General features: G+C 40.9%; 2 protein-coding genes across 3 annotated transcripts in view; one reads left to right on the top strand and one right to left on the bottom strand.

Annotated features, from left to right (window-relative positions):
- Positions 1-18,982, top strand: part of LOC147838311 (uncharacterized) — a 441,300-nt gene that overhangs the window by 82,511 nt on the left and 339,807 nt on the right. The window lies entirely within an intron of this gene.
- The window catches only part of LOC147838312 (uncharacterized), a 60,680-nt gene continuing 46,584 nt past the window's right edge, over positions 4,887-18,982 (bottom strand). For both annotated transcript variants that reach the window (XM_087303355.1, XM_087303354.1), the window contains exon 7: positions 4,887-7,190. In XM_087303355.1, the coding sequence (XP_087159481.1) occupies positions 5,356-7,190 (1,835 nt within the window). In that variant the 3' untranslated portion in view covers positions 4,887-5,355. The remainder of the gene's footprint in view (positions 7,191-18,982) is intronic.

The following is an 18,982-nucleotide window of genomic DNA, read 5'->3' on the forward strand; positions in this document are numbered from 1 at the left end:
TACATTCAATACTCTCTCTACCATCACCACTTAATAATAAAACAAATAATGTTACTGAAAAGAGCAAATGTAGGTAAACAGAAATGTAGATGTAGTATAAAGAGATGAAGCTATATTTAAATCAAATCCAGAAGGACCGGACATTTAAACACGCACAAAATGCACGGTAATGATCGTGCAATTGTTCTGATCAGCGGGAACGATTCCAAGAAACAACAGCATGCAGATGAGTGTAAGGGTCCAGTATTCAAAATGCATCCCAGTTTTTTATCAAAAACAAAGGAAGAATTAGGGAAAAATGCAAGATACTTTCGAGCCATTTAGGCTCAGATAATGCATGATGTCTGTTTTAAATAAAATATTGATTATACGCCGCATTCAAATGATAAAATTCCCTTCTATTCCCATAGTTTAGACTCTTCCGGACAAAATGAGCCATCCCCCGTCTTTATCCTTCAATCGCAGCTCCTGTTACAAGTCAAAAAGGACACCAACTCTTGGCTGGAGGAGTTAATCTTCGCACCTCGTGTTTACGCTAAATAATGCCTGCCAATGCCTAGCCAGCAAAGTTTTGATGGAAGAAATGAAGTAGCCAATCAACTGACCTTTACATTGATACACAGGCCTTTTAGTTTTAAAACGCATACATTTTGCTATGGTTATGCCTTTCGTCAGGCCCGGCGCTACGGGGGGGGCAAAGGGTGGCATTGCCCCCTCAGACAGAGTTTGTGCCCCCCCAGTTTTTATAAAGGATTGTTCACTCAAACTGAAAATTCTTTCTGTCATTAATTATTAACACTCCCGTCCTTCCAACCTTCAGAACACACATTTAAATATTTTAAAATATATGACATAGCAATTAAATTATGAAAATGGTGAGATTAAAGCTAGTCCCATAGTCCAGAGATCCGGTCCCCGCGTCAGGTCTGGTGCGCCCGTAAATAGCCTTTAAAACGCGCACACGGCGATGGAGGCGCACTCAACTCACAAGGGAGAAAATGGGTGACATGATAGGAGCAGCTTAATTCATTACATGTTTTGGTTAACTAATTATTTAAACACAACTCTCTTGAGCTCTAAAAGGAAAAAACACATAAGAAATTTGCTGTTAAATTAATTTTAGCAGAGACGCAACTGCCAGTCATTTATTAGTTATTCGGGAAGATGTAGCCTAATAAAAATGTTTTAATAAAAATAAATAGTTCACTGCACAGTCCCACAGTAGGCTACACTATAAATAATATTTTAATTTATTTATTAATATTATTATTAATATTATTACAATTAAGCTAAAATTGACAAAACGCAGAACCCTTTGAATGTTTGCTTTCATTTTGCTGAAAAGTGCACTTTTACAGTTGCGTAGAGAAACATCCCATTATGCAACTGCAGTCAAGGTATAACACATAATAAATGCATTTTGCGTTTAAAGATGATCCGCCTGCGAAGTCAAGTTTGCAGTGTTATAAATGGAATAGGTATAGTGCTTAAGTGGATTTACCGCGGATCAACCGAGAAATCTCGTGCGCTGCAGGTAGGCAGGATGATAATCTTTTAAAATATGTAACTTAGGCTATACTGCTATTTGCTCATGCAAAATTAAACAACATAAAATATATTGTAGATCTGTTGTAAGAGCTAAAATACAACATATCGAGTTTGTTTTGACTTAGCTCATGGCCCTAAAATGAAAATAACCTGAAAACAAGCTATTAAAAAAGGCCTAATTAATAAAATAATTAATAAATAAAATGACGGGTAGGCCTAGAAACTATGGTACATATGGTTTATGATGGTTTACAATATCACGAAAAAAGCACATTTATAATAGCCTTAGACAAATCTTTGTTTTTACATTTAAAATGATGAAAAAAAAGTTATATAGCATATAAAAATTTAACCAATTTTCACGGTAATAACTGTGAATTTTTGTATCTTTTTTAGGTATTTTTCTGGCTACACTAATGCCTTAAAATGTAACTAAGTAATTGTTTTGAATGACATTAGATTGTCACATTTAGCTTTTCCCCAACACTGATGTTGGTTGTGAAGCGTGATGACTCGGTTAAGCTGATTTCACTATATTTATTTACCGGTTAAATGAATTGTCTGATCGTGGGTCAGCTTGCATGTGTGGGCATAATTTGACATCTTTACCTAAAACTTTAAACATTCATAGGGCTGTTATTTGAAATAAAACGGAAATAAGGAGAATAACATATGATTTAAAGCACTCGTTTGGCACTGAAGCCATCATCCGTCTGCATTAAGCGGTATGCATTACCATCGTTAATAAAATTCGTAATAGCGAAACTGCGTATTGTTATTACTATTAAAACGTAGCCTATATTACTGCCTTAGGTCAGTAACTTAGGCAGTAATGCAAAGTAATAATAAATGCGAATAAATAGCCTAAATGAAAGAAACAAGAGACCAAAATCAGTCACCAGGTCTAGTGCCCCCCTATGGATTTAAAGTGTTTTGACTTCCTGGCGCCGGGCCTGCCTTTCGTCCACACTACGCTGGAGTTTTCGAGTCCCGAACACAGTGCTTCTTGAAGCGCTGAAGAAGCCGTTTTCATTGTAAAACGCTGCTGCTCCATGTCAGTATGGATGGGGGAAACGAAGACATCTGAAAATGGAGGCGTGGCTGCAGACGTTCGCTTCTCTGATTGGGGCTTTTATATTAAGTAGCCTACACACAGTTCAGTCCTGCATCCTCTTCTTGTAAGTTAAGACTTCGCAAGTTTGATAAGGAAAGCAAACTCTCGAGGACATGTCAGGTAAATTTTCAAAGGGAACAGTGTACTTTAAAACCTCATTCGCATCAGCCTGGCTATACGCTGTTTGACTTTCTTTACAATAAAATGAAAATATGATATGAGGAACTGCCTATTTAAATTTTGATATTAACAACTTAACAGAGACCAGAAATATTGAGGCGCCGTGCTGCATATTTATAGCAGTCAGAGCGTCATCTTCACTCTGTGGATATTTATAATAAAACAGAGCCTATAACAACACTGCCTCCTTTCATTCTCATTGAAAACATGGAACATACCCTTTCGTTTGCTAAAAGTATAACGTATAATAAGTTTACAGATTATAGGAAATGAATGCTAGCAATCAGTCAATTGTGCAGAATCAGTGTATGCGATTACATTAATATATTAACATAAGTTATCCTTGCGCTCAGCTAAAACATGTTACCTGAGAACAAGTAATAGATTCAGAAGACCAAAGACGGGGAATATGTCATTACATAAAGACAACAAGATGAATTAAATATCACGTTTAACAAATATAGTGAGATTAGATCCAGCGGTAGATCCTTAATAAACAGTCTGACGAGCACAGCTCTCATCGCTGTAGTGCCTGCCAGAGTCTGTGTGTGTGTGGTAACGTGGTGTGTTTTCAGTGGTGTAGTGTGGACGGAGAGTTGTTCAAAAACGCTAGGTAAAATGCCAGTGTGGATGCGGATTGTTTTCATTCTAAAACTTTGTTTTAAAACTAAAGCATATTAGTGAAAACGGGGCCTAGTTTACGTAGTTTCCGCATACAGTTTTGGATAAAACACATGTGCATTTTTTTGTGCGTATCCGCCTATGCGCACATAGCAAATGTACTACGATGAAGTGTCATTGCAGGGAGCTCCCGATCAGCGCATGGATCAGAATTCCATAGATGTTTAGTCCATCATTAATTCTGTTTATTTACTTGTGTAAAAGTGTACATTTATATTTATTCAGTTTTAAAATGAATTTCCGTAATATTATTGACTAATTTGACTAATATGAAAATGTTCATCTGATTTATGTACAATGCAGTTTGTACAGTAGGGCTCAAAATTAACCTTTTTGCTTGGTAGCACCGGTGCTCGTAACTTTAAAAATGTAGGCGCATCAGCCAAAATTTAGTCGCACACACCAATTATAAGCACCGTTACTACAAGTTTTATACAAACATATTTATAGCATTTGAAATCAACACTAATCAAACTAACAAGCAAAATATATATATATGTGTGTGTGTGTGTGTGTGTGTGTGTGTGTGTGTGTGTGTGTGTGTGTGTGTGTATATGCAAGCGTGAGGAAAATATGTCTCAACGAAATCCCGTTATCACAGGAAAATAAATTTTTATAACAGAACTGAGTGACCAAAGCATACACGGAGCGCTCACCGGCCCTGCACACACTGCTTGAATGAATCTGTTAACGGTATAACTGTGCTGTTCTCAAAAGTGCTGTCTGATATTGCACTGATGCTTTTGACATATACTGTGCCTTATTATATGCACACATGTTAATAGAAAACCGGTCTTTTTAGGAGTAGCTATATTAGTTTACTCAGTGTAAAACACCCGTTTGTGATGGTGTACGTGGTGTTACATTTGACATATAGCTTCCACTTGCACAGCAGACAGCATCTGGTGATTATATGAAGGATTAACCTGAAGCTCTCGCGCTAGATTTGCAAACAGTTACCTGAAAACTCCATCCCACAGACTTTACATAGCGGACTTGAAGCCAACGTAAGTCTTTTATCCACTCTTGGAAAAGTATAGATGGTGGATTAACATTCAGCACATGATCACTAGTAAGATGAGTCATTATGTATAACTTTAGATGTTGTGGTTTCTAAAACTAAATCTGTCAGTGTTATCTTCATTCTCATCTTCAGCGCTTTACAGTTTTTCGCGGTAGTAGCTCTCTGTCATCCGAAGCCAGAAGGCGCTGAGTGATTGACAGCTGAATTCGCGAATCCGCGAATGTGGTGAACATTAATTTATTTATTTATTAATTTATTTTTTAAATAAAAGCTTACAGAAGCTACATTTTTGGGGGTATCATCATGAAATATAGATCAAAACATAGTCAGACATTCAGCTTTATCTTTCTGGTGTTTTTATGCCTTTATCCTGATAGTCACATCCATTTATGTATTTCATTGAAACTAATCACAATTCACTTTCACCTATATTTTGCCATATTTTACATGTTCTTTACTACTTTGAGTTATTTAGACTTTTGGGTACCAAATTAGCCAATGTCTAGTTTCAAACAAAACTAAACTTGTGAACATAGACCACAGGGTTCAAGAGCTAAAGACATTTATATTTGGGTAAGTAGTTTTCCAGAAAATGCTCAAAAATGGGGCGCAGGTTAAAAGGTTAAAGGTCATTAATGTTTGACCTAGTACATTCAATTTCAAAAGGGCTAGAGATTGACAGATGGGCGCAGAGATATGAATAATCTTAATATTACAGGAGCAGATATAAAGAGTTAAAATGAACCTATGAAACGACTATGAAAGACCAGTGCCATTTATCTGGCCATTAAATTATATTTAAGAGGTTTCACATGATGTGACATGGCCATTTTTCCCTTTTAGCACATTCCTCTGCATATATGAGTGTTATCATGTCCTTCAGCTTTTGAACCTGCTGATCTACTCTCTGTGTGAACGCCTTCAGTTCTTCTTCTTGTTTTGTGGCTTCATCTTGATGTTTCTTCTTCATCTTCTCTATTTCATCATCTTGGTTTTGTTTCATTTCATCACACTCTTTTTCTTCCCTTTCTATTATTACTCTTTCTTCTCTTTCTCTTCTCCAGATCTCTTCCTCTTGGTCTCGGGTCAGATTTTCAATCATTTTCATCCATCTTCTCCTCTTCTCCTCTCGTCTCTCCCAATCCTCTCGTTTTCTACTCTCCCACTCCTTTTCCCTCTCTTTCTGCAGCTGCTCGTACTGTCTCTTTAATTCATTGATCTCTTTTACATATTTTTGAACTGTTTCTTCTCTCTCGTCCCTCTGTTTTTGTCTCTCCTCCTCTTTCATCTGTCTGTCTTTTCTCTCTCTTTCAGACTTCTGTCTCAGTTTCTCCAGCTCTTCCTCTGTTTCCCTCAGTTGTTCTTCAAATGTCTGTATAGTTTTTCTCTTCTCTTCTTCTAGTTCTCTCATCTGTCGTTTTTTGTCTTCCTCCCATTCTCTCTGTTGTCGTTCATTAACATCTCTTTCATCACTTTCAGTCTCTTTCATTTTCCTCATCCACTCTTCCCTTTCCTTTTCTTCTTGTTCTTTCCTCACTTGTTCTTCTGAATCTCTCTTTTTTATCTCCTCTTTTTTCATATTCAGTAACTCTGCTATTGTATCTTCCATAGTTTTAATTTTTTCTTGCTCTTGTTTGGATTCTTCTTCTCTCTTTCGATCTTCTTCTTCTCTTTCTTCCTGCTGTTTTTCATTCTGTTTTCTCTGGTCTTCAATCTCTCTCTCCAGCTCCTCTATTCTCTGATTATATTCCTGTCTCATCTGTTTCTCCAGATCTGCCTGTTTCTGATTCTCCTTCTCTTGTTTCTTCATTTCTGATTTCTCTTTATCCTCAAACTCTCGCCTGAGTCTTTCTGCTTTTTCTCTGATCTTTTTCTCAATCCTCACTTGTTCTTCTGTTTTTCGTTTCTTGTCTTCCAGTCTTCTTCTTCTGTTACTGATTTCCATCTCATATTTGGCTTCTAACTTTTTAAGTTCAGTTTGATTTTTTCTTTCATTTTCTCTAATAATTTCCCTTTTCCGTGAGATTTCTGCCTCCTGAAACATCTCATTAGTGAAGTATCTGCCTTGATTAGATTTCCTCACCTCTTCTATCATATTGAACAGCTCAGTAATATTTTCTTTTTTTGTGTTGTTAAAAGCCAGGATTCTGTTTCCACAATCACTGATTAGTGTCATGAGTTCAACATTTCTGCTTGCTTTCACATATTGTGCAATTGTTTGGTTTTTCAGTTTGTCTTTAGTGAAGAGAACAACAATGCGCTTTGCTGCTTCTGGCCCAAACATCTGTATTATCATGCCTAAAGTGTCTCTCGCCTCTTGACAGTTTTTTCTCAAACTCACCACAATAATGAACACATGAGGTCCTGGTGCTGACATTGAAAAACATTTCAGGATTTGTTCCTCCACTTGTTCTTTCGACATTTTCCAGTCAAAGAGTCCTGGAGTATCAACAACAGATACTGATTGACCATTGACTTCTCCAACTCCCTTCTGACAAACTCTGGTCACTGATTCTTTACTGTCTTCACTGCAAAATTGCTGTTTTCCGAGAATAGTGTTTCCTGTGGCAGACTTTCCACTTCCTGTCCTCCCAAAAATCAAGATTCTCAAACACTCTGGATCTGATGCTGAAGCTCCTTCATCTGAAAATGACAATAACAAGGTTTCAGAATGACAACAATTGATTTTTTTTAAAAATCTGTGCAAACAAAGGCTAAACTCATTCATTCATTTTCTTTTCAACACAGCGGAATGAACCACACCCAGCACCCAGAGGAAACCCAAGCTAACACAGAGAGAACATGCAAACTCCACACAGAAATGCCAACTGGCCGAGCCGAGGCTTGAACCAGCGACCTTCTTGCTGTGAGGCAAACATGCTACCCACTGCGCCACCGCGTTGCCAAGTGCTAACCTGAAACACAAAATTTTTATTATTTGTAGCTGACCATCTCCAGTCTCTTACCATGTTAAAGGAATGTAGTTTGTCTTCTCTGAAAATTTAATTTGTGTGATGATAATACTACAAAATAAATAGAAAATATTACACAATAATCAAGTAAGATTTTTGTTAACTATCAAGCTCTATTCATTTTTTTTCTGTCATAGTCATTCACTGTACGTTTTTCAGAAATAACAGATGAATTTATTTCAAGAGTTCACACTTAGCTGATGCTTGATAATAAAGTGTATTTGGCATGCTGTCCTGGGAAAAAGCTCTGAGCACAGAATATCCTCAATGCCCGGGGCTCCCTCTCGTTTGAAGGACGAGAAATGAGTTGGAGGTCAGGTGGGCCTCAAGAACTCCCCAAAATGCTTTTAGATCGTAGTAGCGGAATAACTCGACGCTGAAAAAAGAAAAGTATCGGAGTAACTCTACGCTAAAAGGGGGTAGGGAGTTAGAGGTGGGGAAGGCGGAGGAGCTGGAAGAGGGATGGTAGTGGTTGAGTAAAGAGCGGAAGCATTTAACGCTGGAAGGAAAGGATGGAGATGCAGAAGAACTCAACGCTAGCAAATAGAGAACGAGAGATGCAGAGAAACTTGACACTAGAAAAAGCAAGGAGAGTATGTATATTGGCCGGGGTGGAGGAAGGGAAGGATGTTTAGGGTCCTACAAGAGATAAGAAAGGGAGGGGGCAGTGGAGGCTTTTGCTGGAAGCGTGACTGGTGAAAGGGTGGCCGGGGAAAGGGCTTGGTGTGACTCCATGGGAGATGTGAGGGGGGGAGCCAGTTCCCTTAGCTCGTACTAAGAAAAGAAAAAGAAAGGGAGGAGTTAAAGCTAAATTAATAAAAGAAAATAGGGGAGGGTAAAAGTAGCAGGAAAACTCAATGCTGGAGAAATTGGAGGGAGAAAAAGTAGTGAGGGAAATCCAAGGCTGGAAGAAAAAGTTTGCGGAGGAACTCTAGAAATGCGAGAAAAGTAGCAGAGGAATGTGACGCTAAAAAGAGGGAAAGGAAGGAGAAATGGCAGACTTGTGCTCGTGCCCTTGTGCTCTGGATGGTGGATGTCATCTAGTGAGAGACAGCTGGGCTTCCTTGAGGTTTTATCGGCTGAGTTGGATGTATGCAGGGCCTGGATTTGGTTTTGGTTTTTGAATGGCTTTAATGAGAAGTGTGGTTTGAGAATTAGATATGACATCTGTGGGGGGATCCGTGAATTAGAAAAATGTAATCCCTCTTAAGTAGCTTCTAATGGTGCTGGCTTGTATGTTTTTGGAAACGTGTAGGAGAGATATGAATGAGGTGATGGTGAGGAGGGAAATATCAGGAAAAGGTGCTTTGTACAGTGTTTAAATGCATTCCATGCTATGGTATGACTGGAGGGTTTTGGGGGCTACTGCTTGTAAAATGAGATATTTGTAAATTTGGCGCAGGTTATGTAAATGGTGATTGGGCAATATAATTTTTGACTAAGGAGGGACAGGAGTTGGATGAGAGTCCACTTCTGCCAATAGTTGAAATTTCTGGAAAGAGAAACAAGAGAAAGAATCAGCTATTTGATTTTTACAGCCTGGAACATCTTTAACAGTCATTATGAATTTTCTTTTGGCTGATGTCCATACAAGGCATCTTAATAAGGGCAATAGCGGTGGGGAGTGGGAACGCCCTTTATTGATGCATTGTACTGTACCTTCATTGTCGCAATGTACGAGGATGCTAGAGGTGGACCATTTGTCTCCCCACAAAATGGCTGTGGTGACTACGGGGTATAATTCAAACAGAGCTGACGAGTGTTGGTTTTGGGGAATTTTGAGCAATTGGGGGTGCCATGGAGAAGCGAACCAATGCCCTTGGTAAAAATCCCCCAAAATCAACGGAGGAGGTGGCATCAGTGAATAGACTGATGTCGATTGGAGATGAAAATAGGTCGCTATTGAAAAAGAAACAGCTGTTCCATTGCTTAAGGAAGGATATCCATAAGCTGAGTTTGTCACGACTGGAATTGTTAAGAAGAATGGAGTCTTTTAAACCGTGTACTGAACTGGCGAGCTGGAAGAGGTGAGTAATTAACAAGTTGTCTTAAGGGATGATTCGCATGGCAAAATTTAAGTGCCTGATGATGAAGAGGAGTTGGCGTTTAGTGCATTCTTTTTTCTCTAAAAAAATATTTGGGGATGGTTGCTTGGAATTTATCTAGGTTAATAGCCAGAAATTTGATAGAAGTGTCACAATCGGGTCTTAAACCCTGTCTCTGGTGTGGAAACCGGTGTGTATATCAGTAAGCCACAGAGGAAGTCGTGTTAGACCCAAACACATACATTCCAAGAGGGAATCCAGAAAACAAGGATTTATTTAAAAAAAAGTAAACTTAGATTCTTCTCAAAAATGAGGTAGCAAAACAGACAATTTAGGTTCCTCTCAGACTGAGGTATACAAAATTTTCTAACAGTATAATAAACATGTAAAGAAAACTCAGAGAGGGGAGAAAACAAACAGACAATAATGCAGTCAGCAACAAGGAAAATAAAACACACTTACTAGACGTAGCTGTGAGGGAGCCGTAGGTGAAGACATGGAGGCGGATTGAATCCAAAAGCTGGAGGTTTATTAAACAAACAGCTAGCATCAAACAAAGGCAGAATCGTGATCATGAACCAGGCAATGACAAGCAAACAAAGAAGCAGTCAGAAAAGGCAAACAAGGCAGAGTCCAAAATCCAAAAACAGTAGTCAAAAGAGCAGGCGAAAAGGTCATAACACAATGGCAGAAACAGCAGTAGGAAAAACGCTTAGTAGGCAGTGAAACTGGCAATACTTCGCAATGAACACACATAAGCAGTGTGCTTATATATGGTGGCTACCAGGAAGTACCACAGATGAAGTACCCAGTCAATATTCGGGAGAGAGCTCCCTCTGGTGGGCGGATGAATGGTAAGCTGCCATAATTGTTACAGTAGCTCAGGAGATCAAGGGAAACGCAAGGCAAGTTAACCAGAGATGACTCAAAAGCCGATTGAGGAACACAGACAAAGTGACAACTTAAATACACTGACTGGAACAAGTCACAGGTGATCAAAATGAAGTAAACAAGAACACACGAGGAAGAACAAAGACAGATGGGAAACACAGGGACCTCTAGGGGAATGGAGGATGCAGGATGGTGACAGGACCCCCTCCTCTAAGAAAGGCTCCTGACGTTCCTACCAGAACACCCTGGCCTCTGGGTATGAAACTCCCGGATTAAGCTAGGGTCCAGGATGTCTTTGGCAGGAATCCAGGAGCACTCCTCTGAACACACGAGGAAGAACAAAGACAGAGGTAAAAAAAGGAACCTCTAGGGGAATGGAGACAGAGTGCAGGATGGTGACAAGAAGTGCTGGGTCTGGAAGTTTTCTCTTCTGTGAGAACGTAAAATCGGTAAAAACCTTTTGTGTGATCAACAGGTATTTAGCGGGGGGTGGGGGGTGATGAGAAAATCATCTAGTAGGTGAATCAGATACAGGACCCCGTAATTATTAAATTGAATCCAGCATAAGGCTTCTGAAAGCATGTCGAAAATTTGGAGCTAATTTTGCAACCGAAAGTAATTCAGACTACAAAGTAGAATTGTGAGTGCCATTGAATGCCAAAGAGATTAAATCGGAGTGAATGGGCATAATTTTGAATGCGGATGTAATGTCAATTTTTTTGCAAGCCAGGCATTACGGCCGGCTATTTTAACAAGGGAGATAGCTTGATCTATATTATGGTAGTAAAGCGAAAATTCATTTGGCTAAATAGTGCTATTAATGCTGGGAAAGGCGGAGTTATAGGGAGATGAGAAATTGATAATCAGGCATTTTTTTGCCAAAAAATTTGCTAGCAGCGATGCCTATAGGATGATTGTGAGAAACGTTGATTGAACCGTTGATATTGTTGATTTATTTTTTTAATTAATGTAGTGGTTTCTTGGTTTTTCTCTTAATGAATCAAACTCAGTCTGGAGGTTATGAATATCAGAAGAATATACTTTATTGTCGACAACAAAGGAGAATTTTCAGGAGACCCCCAGTAGCATCTCTGTCTGAAAAATTCTGTCTCACTGATGTTCTGGCCTGCTTATATACTTCTTTTGCAACTATTTTTCCCTTTGATCTAATTTGTCACACAAGATCCCACCTAGGTTAACCCCTGACCCCAAATTCCAGCTAGGTTAACCCCTGACCTCAATTTTCACCTTGGTTAACCCCTGACCCAAACCTGGTAACTATATAACTTATCCATTTTCTATGATATGGTAATTCTTCTAATGGTATGCAAGTCTAAAAGCAGATTATACACATAAAATTTGAATATATAGATTAACTTCACACTTTAAAAAATATAAAATCCACTTCATTAACAGATCTACTGTTTCTGGTTCTGTGACTGCTGATTGTAGATTAGGACAGAAGAGGTTGTAGAAAGAAAGTCCTAAAATGCCAGGGTGAAATCCATGGGTTAGACCTGAAATGAGAAATTCAGAAAAGTTAGTATAAAGGTGAGCACGTAATTCGTAAGCCAGGTGAGGAACATTAACAGGCGTCGACAAGTAATTATTATTTTTTTTTATTATTAGATTTCCAAACTGGGCAAATGACTCTAGCATGAGTGCCGCCGCAGTTGGTGCAAATGCGCAGGTATTTGCATGTGTTTTTGTGACACCTGTCAATGTTGAAAGTTTTAACAGGTGTCACAGTTTGGGGGAGGGGTGTGGAAAGAATAAGAGGAGAGAAGTGTTATAGTTATGGGTGAGGGACGTAGCTGGTGGATTTGGCTGCAGGCTGTGAATCAGGAGAAGAAATGATGAAAGGACAGGAGGTAGTGGGGTGCAGGTTTGGACGGCAGACTGAGCAGGACAGATTGCAGCAACCTAAAAATACTCTGTTGTGGAGGTCAGTGATAGCCATGTAGTCATTAAGCTTGTGCTTCCTATGGGGTAAAACGGAGCAGATAATGTCAGTGTAGCGGGAAAAATCTATATTAAATTCTGCTAATGATAAAATACATGACTAAGAACTAGAAGATTGCTTGAGAGTGAGTGTAAACTGTTCTGTCGTTGGAGGTGTAATGGGTGACAGGAGTGTGATGAGGTCAATGTCGGCACCTGATGAGAGACTTGGGGAAATTCTAGGGCTAAAGCGTTATGTGGTGGGGAAAGGAGCATAGCTGTCAAAAGGATGAACGGGGGGCGTGAGACGGAAGCTGGTGCAGGGATGGATGCAATAGAACATGAAGCAGAGGGTTGAGGAGGGAGGATAAGAGCTTGAGTTTGATAGAGTGTTGGAGGAATAGAGTTAGGAGGAAAGAAGTGGGTAGCTGAAGTGGAGGGAAGCTTAGGGCTGTTAAGAGAGCTAGAAAGGGGGGCTGGAGGCCAGGAAAGAGAGGTAGAGTAAGGAACTGTAGTCCATTTGGTTGGAGTCCTGTAGAATGGTGTTGGGTGACATAGTCTGTGGAGCCCGGGATTCCTGAGGGCGTGGTCTAGCGGGGGACGTGTTTTGTTTTGTCTTTTTTCCTTGTAAAGGATATGGAATGTGAAGGGAGCTGGACTTCCTAACCAAAAGTGCTAGTGTGAAGCACCCTTAATGTATCTGCACTAAACCTATTTTAAACCAAAGTCTATATAATGTATATACAATCCCAAATCAGAAAAAGTTGAAACAGAATGGAAAATAAAAAACATAGTGATAGTTCATTGCAGACAGTTTGAACACAAAATATTTATTCTTTTGTCTAGTCGACTTCATTTAATTTATAAACATACATCCTTTCCTGTCATTCAGACCCACAGCAACTTCCAAAAAAAGTTGCGACAGGAGCAGTTTAGGTCTAGTAATCGAGTAAATTGGTTAAATAATGATGTGATTTGAAACCGTTGATGTCAATCACTGATTGTAATTATGCATCCAAGAAAGGTCTAGCTTTTTAGGGGCAGATGATCACCCATGCATAACATAATTAAGAGATTCAAGGAATCTGGAGGAGTTTCAGTGCAACAGCCTAAGCTGAACTACTGTGATCTCAGATCCCTTAGGCGGCATTGCATCAATTCATTCATCTATAAGCCATATCATCACATGGGCTCAGGACTAATTTGGCAAACCTTTGTGAAGCTGTCCTCACTCTGTTGGTCATGCTTTAGCTCTCGGTCAGAGATGTGTCTAAATATGTTTATACATTTAACACAATTACTGATCAAATATGACTTTGGCACGACTAAAAATTGTTTTGTAGGAAAAACCCTACTAACATAAAATACTGTGCAAAATTGTAGGCCACCATAATGTATGGCATTTTTGCAAAGGTTTATTGAGCATTTATTCTCCTGTTGAAGAATTTATCTGATTAATCTGTGGTTTCATCTGGTGTTTACAATTTAGAATAGCCTAGAAAGGAGAGTGTCTATGTTACTGTTGTAACCCTTGTTTCCTAAAGGTGGGAATGGAGACTTTGTGAAGTTTATTCATAAACTAATTTCGAGAGGATCACGTGCTTATGATTGACACGGCTGGCCATGAGTCAAGCTAATGTACGAACCACCAATCAGACTACTCCTAACCAAGTATAAATAACCAAACACCTTACCTTTAGTCATCTTCGTCTTGAAGAATAGCCAATCGCTGTAACTGTCAAGCAGAAATCTCAGAGGAGAACATCCTTAAACTGCACAGCTCCTATCGCTTCTTCTACCCGACATCCAGCGCACTATCACTCAGCAGAACAGACCAACAAGTCCGCGGCTTCAAACACAAGGCCGCTGGCCTTCACGCAATGCCGCCACTCTCCCAAAGCCTGGGACTAGCCCCCATCGGAGCGCGCAAGCCTCCAGCGCCCAGTATTAGCTGTATTCCACCGTGCATCCTAATACAGCGGTCGATAATGCTCCGCTTGCGGCACGTAAAACTTCGGGCTATTCAGCCTGTTTTGTTGCACTACCGGCCTAGCCAGATAAAGATCCCGCGCATTAATACCAAGCACACGCGCACTGCTTTTGCTTTATTTAGTCATGTTCAACCGTGGCGTTACAAGGCAGATCAAACATTCAAACGACGATCAATACGCTGCACGTAGACCATTTCCATAGCTGACAGCACTTGCTATAGTGTCAAGCAGTCATATACGGACAAATGTAAGCCGTTATTATGATTAGGCAGACTTAAAACATTTACTCAGGTACTTCATGCCAAAGCCTCATTCCACGCGCTCCGATTTTAATCTAGACATCCTACAGCGCTTCCGGCGAACTCCTTCCATTAGAACAATCATATTAGATCTGAATTCTTTACAAACCAGTTTACTGACTGATGTTTCATTTTAAGTAAACACTATGCATCAGTCTAATTAAACTAAACAATAACTATATGGCAAGCCATGTTTACATTAATCCAAATCCATTCCGTATGGCAAGCCCCATTTGCACGTATACTCTTAACTAATACAAATTAGCATTAGATATTATATGCTGTCATATATTTTACAGCATTTAAATATCCCGATAGCTACTTGCTATTAGATTAGTCATTATGCTCACACAGAATCTGCACGCACAAAATTCTTAGCCCATCACTGTTTCTGTTTATTTACTTTTGAATGTGTGTAATGTTTATATTCATCTAGTTAGTAAATTAACTTCAGTAATATTATTGATTAATATAAAATGTTTACATAATCTATAGTTCGTAAAGTTTTATTTTCTGCCTTTCTAGTAGATATATTATATGAACTTGCTTGTTTACCAAATAAGTGGATATAACTGGATTTCCATCGTAAGACTAAAAAGTAAAAAAGATATCACTGTTATTTAATCTATCAAAGTTTAGTTCCGATACTCATAAAATCATTCCTCATAAATCTGCAGTTTTTTCCAAAAAGTCAGGAGATTCTGTCTAGCCCTAGTCATTAGCACTACTTTCATCACTGATACTTAATCATTATGATGGCACGAGAAACCTACATTCTGTCATGCTGTTAGCTAATTGACAGAAAGCCGTCTTTGTTGTATATAATACTGGCCACACCTTCGGTCATCAAATAAATAATCTAAGCATTATATTTTCTATGATATGGCAAGCTATTTTTCACTAGTCCAAGTCCAGTTTTTACTGTTGTAGAGACATCCAGCTTGATTTCAGCATTCACACAAGAAACTGCGGTGTATCACCACGCTAAGCTGTCAATTAGATCTATAGCAACAACAAACTAACCTAGTAATAACTTATGAACTGTTCTACTTCAGCATCAGAACAGCATTGTCTCGTCTGACATATGCTAGTAACGTGATTCCTTGTATGCTACAGTTGGCAACAGCGAATTGCCACGCGATGATCTGCTTAACGCTATCACATGCTAGAAACACTTGCTAAGCATAGGATTTGACCAACATGTAAACAAGGCTCGCCAGTTAACTATCCAGGGACCCCAGCAACCGCCCAGGAATCACTCAGATCACCCTAGCGAGCACCTAGCAACGCTTAGCAACACCTTAGCATCAATGCAATTCATGCCAACTGCCTCAGAGCCCCAGTGCAGTCACGCTGGCTCTCTCAAGCCAATATCAAGTCTGTCAAGAACTTGGGTTCCAGCTATTATCATCACACATATTATTTAATCTATGTCATAATAGGGACTTCATGAAATCTATAAGTCACATTTACCTCCACTGCAATATTACTGTCGGCTGAAACCAATAACTGAACATACAGCCATCGTTACAGCGATTGGTTGCTGCTCGATTTTCTCAAAGAAGCCATGCCCCCAGCCGCACTGCCCGCAGACTCTGCCTCCAGTAACCCTGGACCACCCTCTCCCTCTTCAACAATCAATCTTCAGGACCTTATTAAGTTATTCTCAGCATCCATGGCTGATCTATGCATCCTAGGAGCTTGCATGCGAGGCAATACAGAGGGAGAGCGACTTAAAGACGGCAATCAAAACACCTTGCCAACTTTTCATGTATATACAGAAACTCTGGCAGCTGGCCCCGAAGCGGAGTCCAACCCTACTCCTGCCTCTCCCTATTCAGGACTGACATGGTCGCAAACCACCCAACTACTACCTCTAGGAAACCTCCATCACCCCCAAATACCCTCTGACCATATTCCACGGCATGGAACGCTTCCAAAGACCATCACACATTTTTAAAGTACCTGTTTACCGTTTTTCCCTACTCTCCATCACCCCATTCATTTCTAATCTCCACACTGCAAATATCCAAGTCAGTTCTACTAATACCTCTCTCTGGTGCCCTGGGATGACTGAAACTTCCAACCCCCACAAGCCTTTACGCAGACGACGCTAATCTTCTCATAACATGAGGTAAAGGATAAGGTCGTCGAAGATAAAGGTCGTCCTCCGCCTTCAGGTTTTCCACAAACCCCCTTTCCAGCCATTCATCTAGAATCTGAGCATTGTCTCTGCAGCCCACTGGGCTTTCCCAGCAGTCCAGACTCATGGCATCAGCCTCAGCCATTACTACATCAACACTGTCCAAAGACCCTCACCAGCCACCACTCAACCATTGGTAGCCAAATGAATCAGCACGCCTAATGCAGAGCAATACCCACGCTCCTCCCTCCCTGTACCCCTAGCACGACTCGACTCCGCTTCTCCCCTCAGCAAAGCACCACTTTGACCTGCTCCTCCCTCCAAAGCGAACAAACTCTGCTTACTCTGCTTACTCTCCCCTTTTCTTTTCTTTTAGCTTTCATCCCTGCATGCACTACCCTGTGTCGCTAACTCCTGCAGGAGTGACACCCCAAGTGCCAACTCCCGCAGGAGCAATGCCCACTCCAGCCACCCCATCACCTTTTACTCCCACTGCAAAGTCACCACCACTCTCTCTTTCCCTCGAATACCGCCACTACTCCCTCTAGCTCCACCCCTCTATCTTCCTTCTGCTTAGGCCATCACTCCCAGCTATGACTCCGCAGAGTCTCCCAAGCTTCCCTGCCCAGACTCCCACTGAGTCTATGCTTACCCACGCTCCCGCAGGAGCCCCTCTCTTTTTCCTACTCTTCCTTAACTGTATATCCAGCAGCCGGATATAGCATTGGTATCAGCGGCTCTGGGGGGGTTCTTCAATACGCGGCTGCTGTCCCGAGCATAAAGCACTTTGGGGGGTTCTCGAGATCTACCCGAGCTCAAACTCCCCTCTCGCCCTGCAACGGGAGGAAGCCCCGGGCTCGAGGCTCTCATGAGCTCTGGGCTCTCTCCCGGGACAGCATGCCAAACTAGCTTATTACCAATCATCAGCTAAGTGTGAACTCTTGAAATGTTGCAATGACATTATGGGGGAATTGCCAAATGACCAATCACTCTGAAGATTAAGAAAAAGGGCCAACTATGTGGGAGTGTTTGTAAAGTGCCACAGTAGCTGGATCTGCCATGCATTTAATGAGATGTTTGCCAAGCAAATAGTGTGAGAGCACAAGCATCACCAATGGCACAACTGCCAACATCCCCATGCCCTTGATTACCTGAATATGGGAATATTTAAAATTTAGGGGGTCATGCATGTCCTTTACCTTGTTCACTGTTGGCTAGGAATATGCACATATGGGCTAGCCCTATTTACTATGTATGAGTAAGATAGTATGTTAGTAGGTAGGTTGCAAGAGACACTGTCAACAACTCCAGGCAACTGAGGTTTGGTTGGACATGGCCCCACATCTGGAAACATTTGTTGTCATGACAACATGCCTTGATACTAGTTTTAAGGGGATCTTGGCCTGTAGAAAGAAAAAATGAGTAGCACTATGGGAACGATCATTGACGCACCAGCGGTAGGGTTTTCACACCTAGATTTTAAAAAATAATTTGGGTACCACCATCTAGTTGGCCAACGGAGAGATATTATGCTGCAGGTGTAATTGTAAGTGGGATCCTCAGCCTCTCCTTGGGGATAGAGCAGTTTTCCACTTTTCTGGGTGACCCATCTCTGTAGCTTTAAGGTCCACTTGCGGGACTTAGCAGCACCCTAGGGCTGGGGGGTTGACTTCCTGGGGAAGGCAGCTACATAGACTGTGGAAAGATCTGTGGCAGAGGAGCAGGCCTTGGAGCCAAGGAGCTGATGACACCTCCAGCCCCACCACCAAAGCAGTCCTTGAAAGTACAGCCTTCATGTCTGACTCCAGATCTGGGACTGCACTTTGCACCCTGGAGGGTGGTACCAGATTCGAACTGCCACCAGAACAGGACAGCTCACCCTCTGATGCTGCTATGGACGTCTGATCTCCATTATCAATGTGCAAGAGCACAGCCATACTGAAGGATGAATTGCCACAAACACTCAAAGCTTGAATGGGGCATGCTATGGAGGAGTGGGGTGTCTGGGCTTGGAGGCAATGGAATAGCATCCACTGAACCCTCAGGCCTGCCTGAGTGTTCACCTTCTTGCCTGACCACGTTGTTCCCTTAGGGCAGGGGTGTCCAAACTACGGCCCGTGGGCCATCTGCGGCCCGTAATCTGTTTGGTGGCG

This window comes from Danio rerio, chromosome 22 (assembly GCF_052040795.2).
Source record: "Danio rerio strain M-AB ecotype USA chromosome 22, GRCz13ab, whole genome shotgun sequence".
Lineage (NCBI taxonomy): Eukaryota > Metazoa > Chordata > Actinopteri > Cypriniformes > Danionidae > Danio > Danio rerio.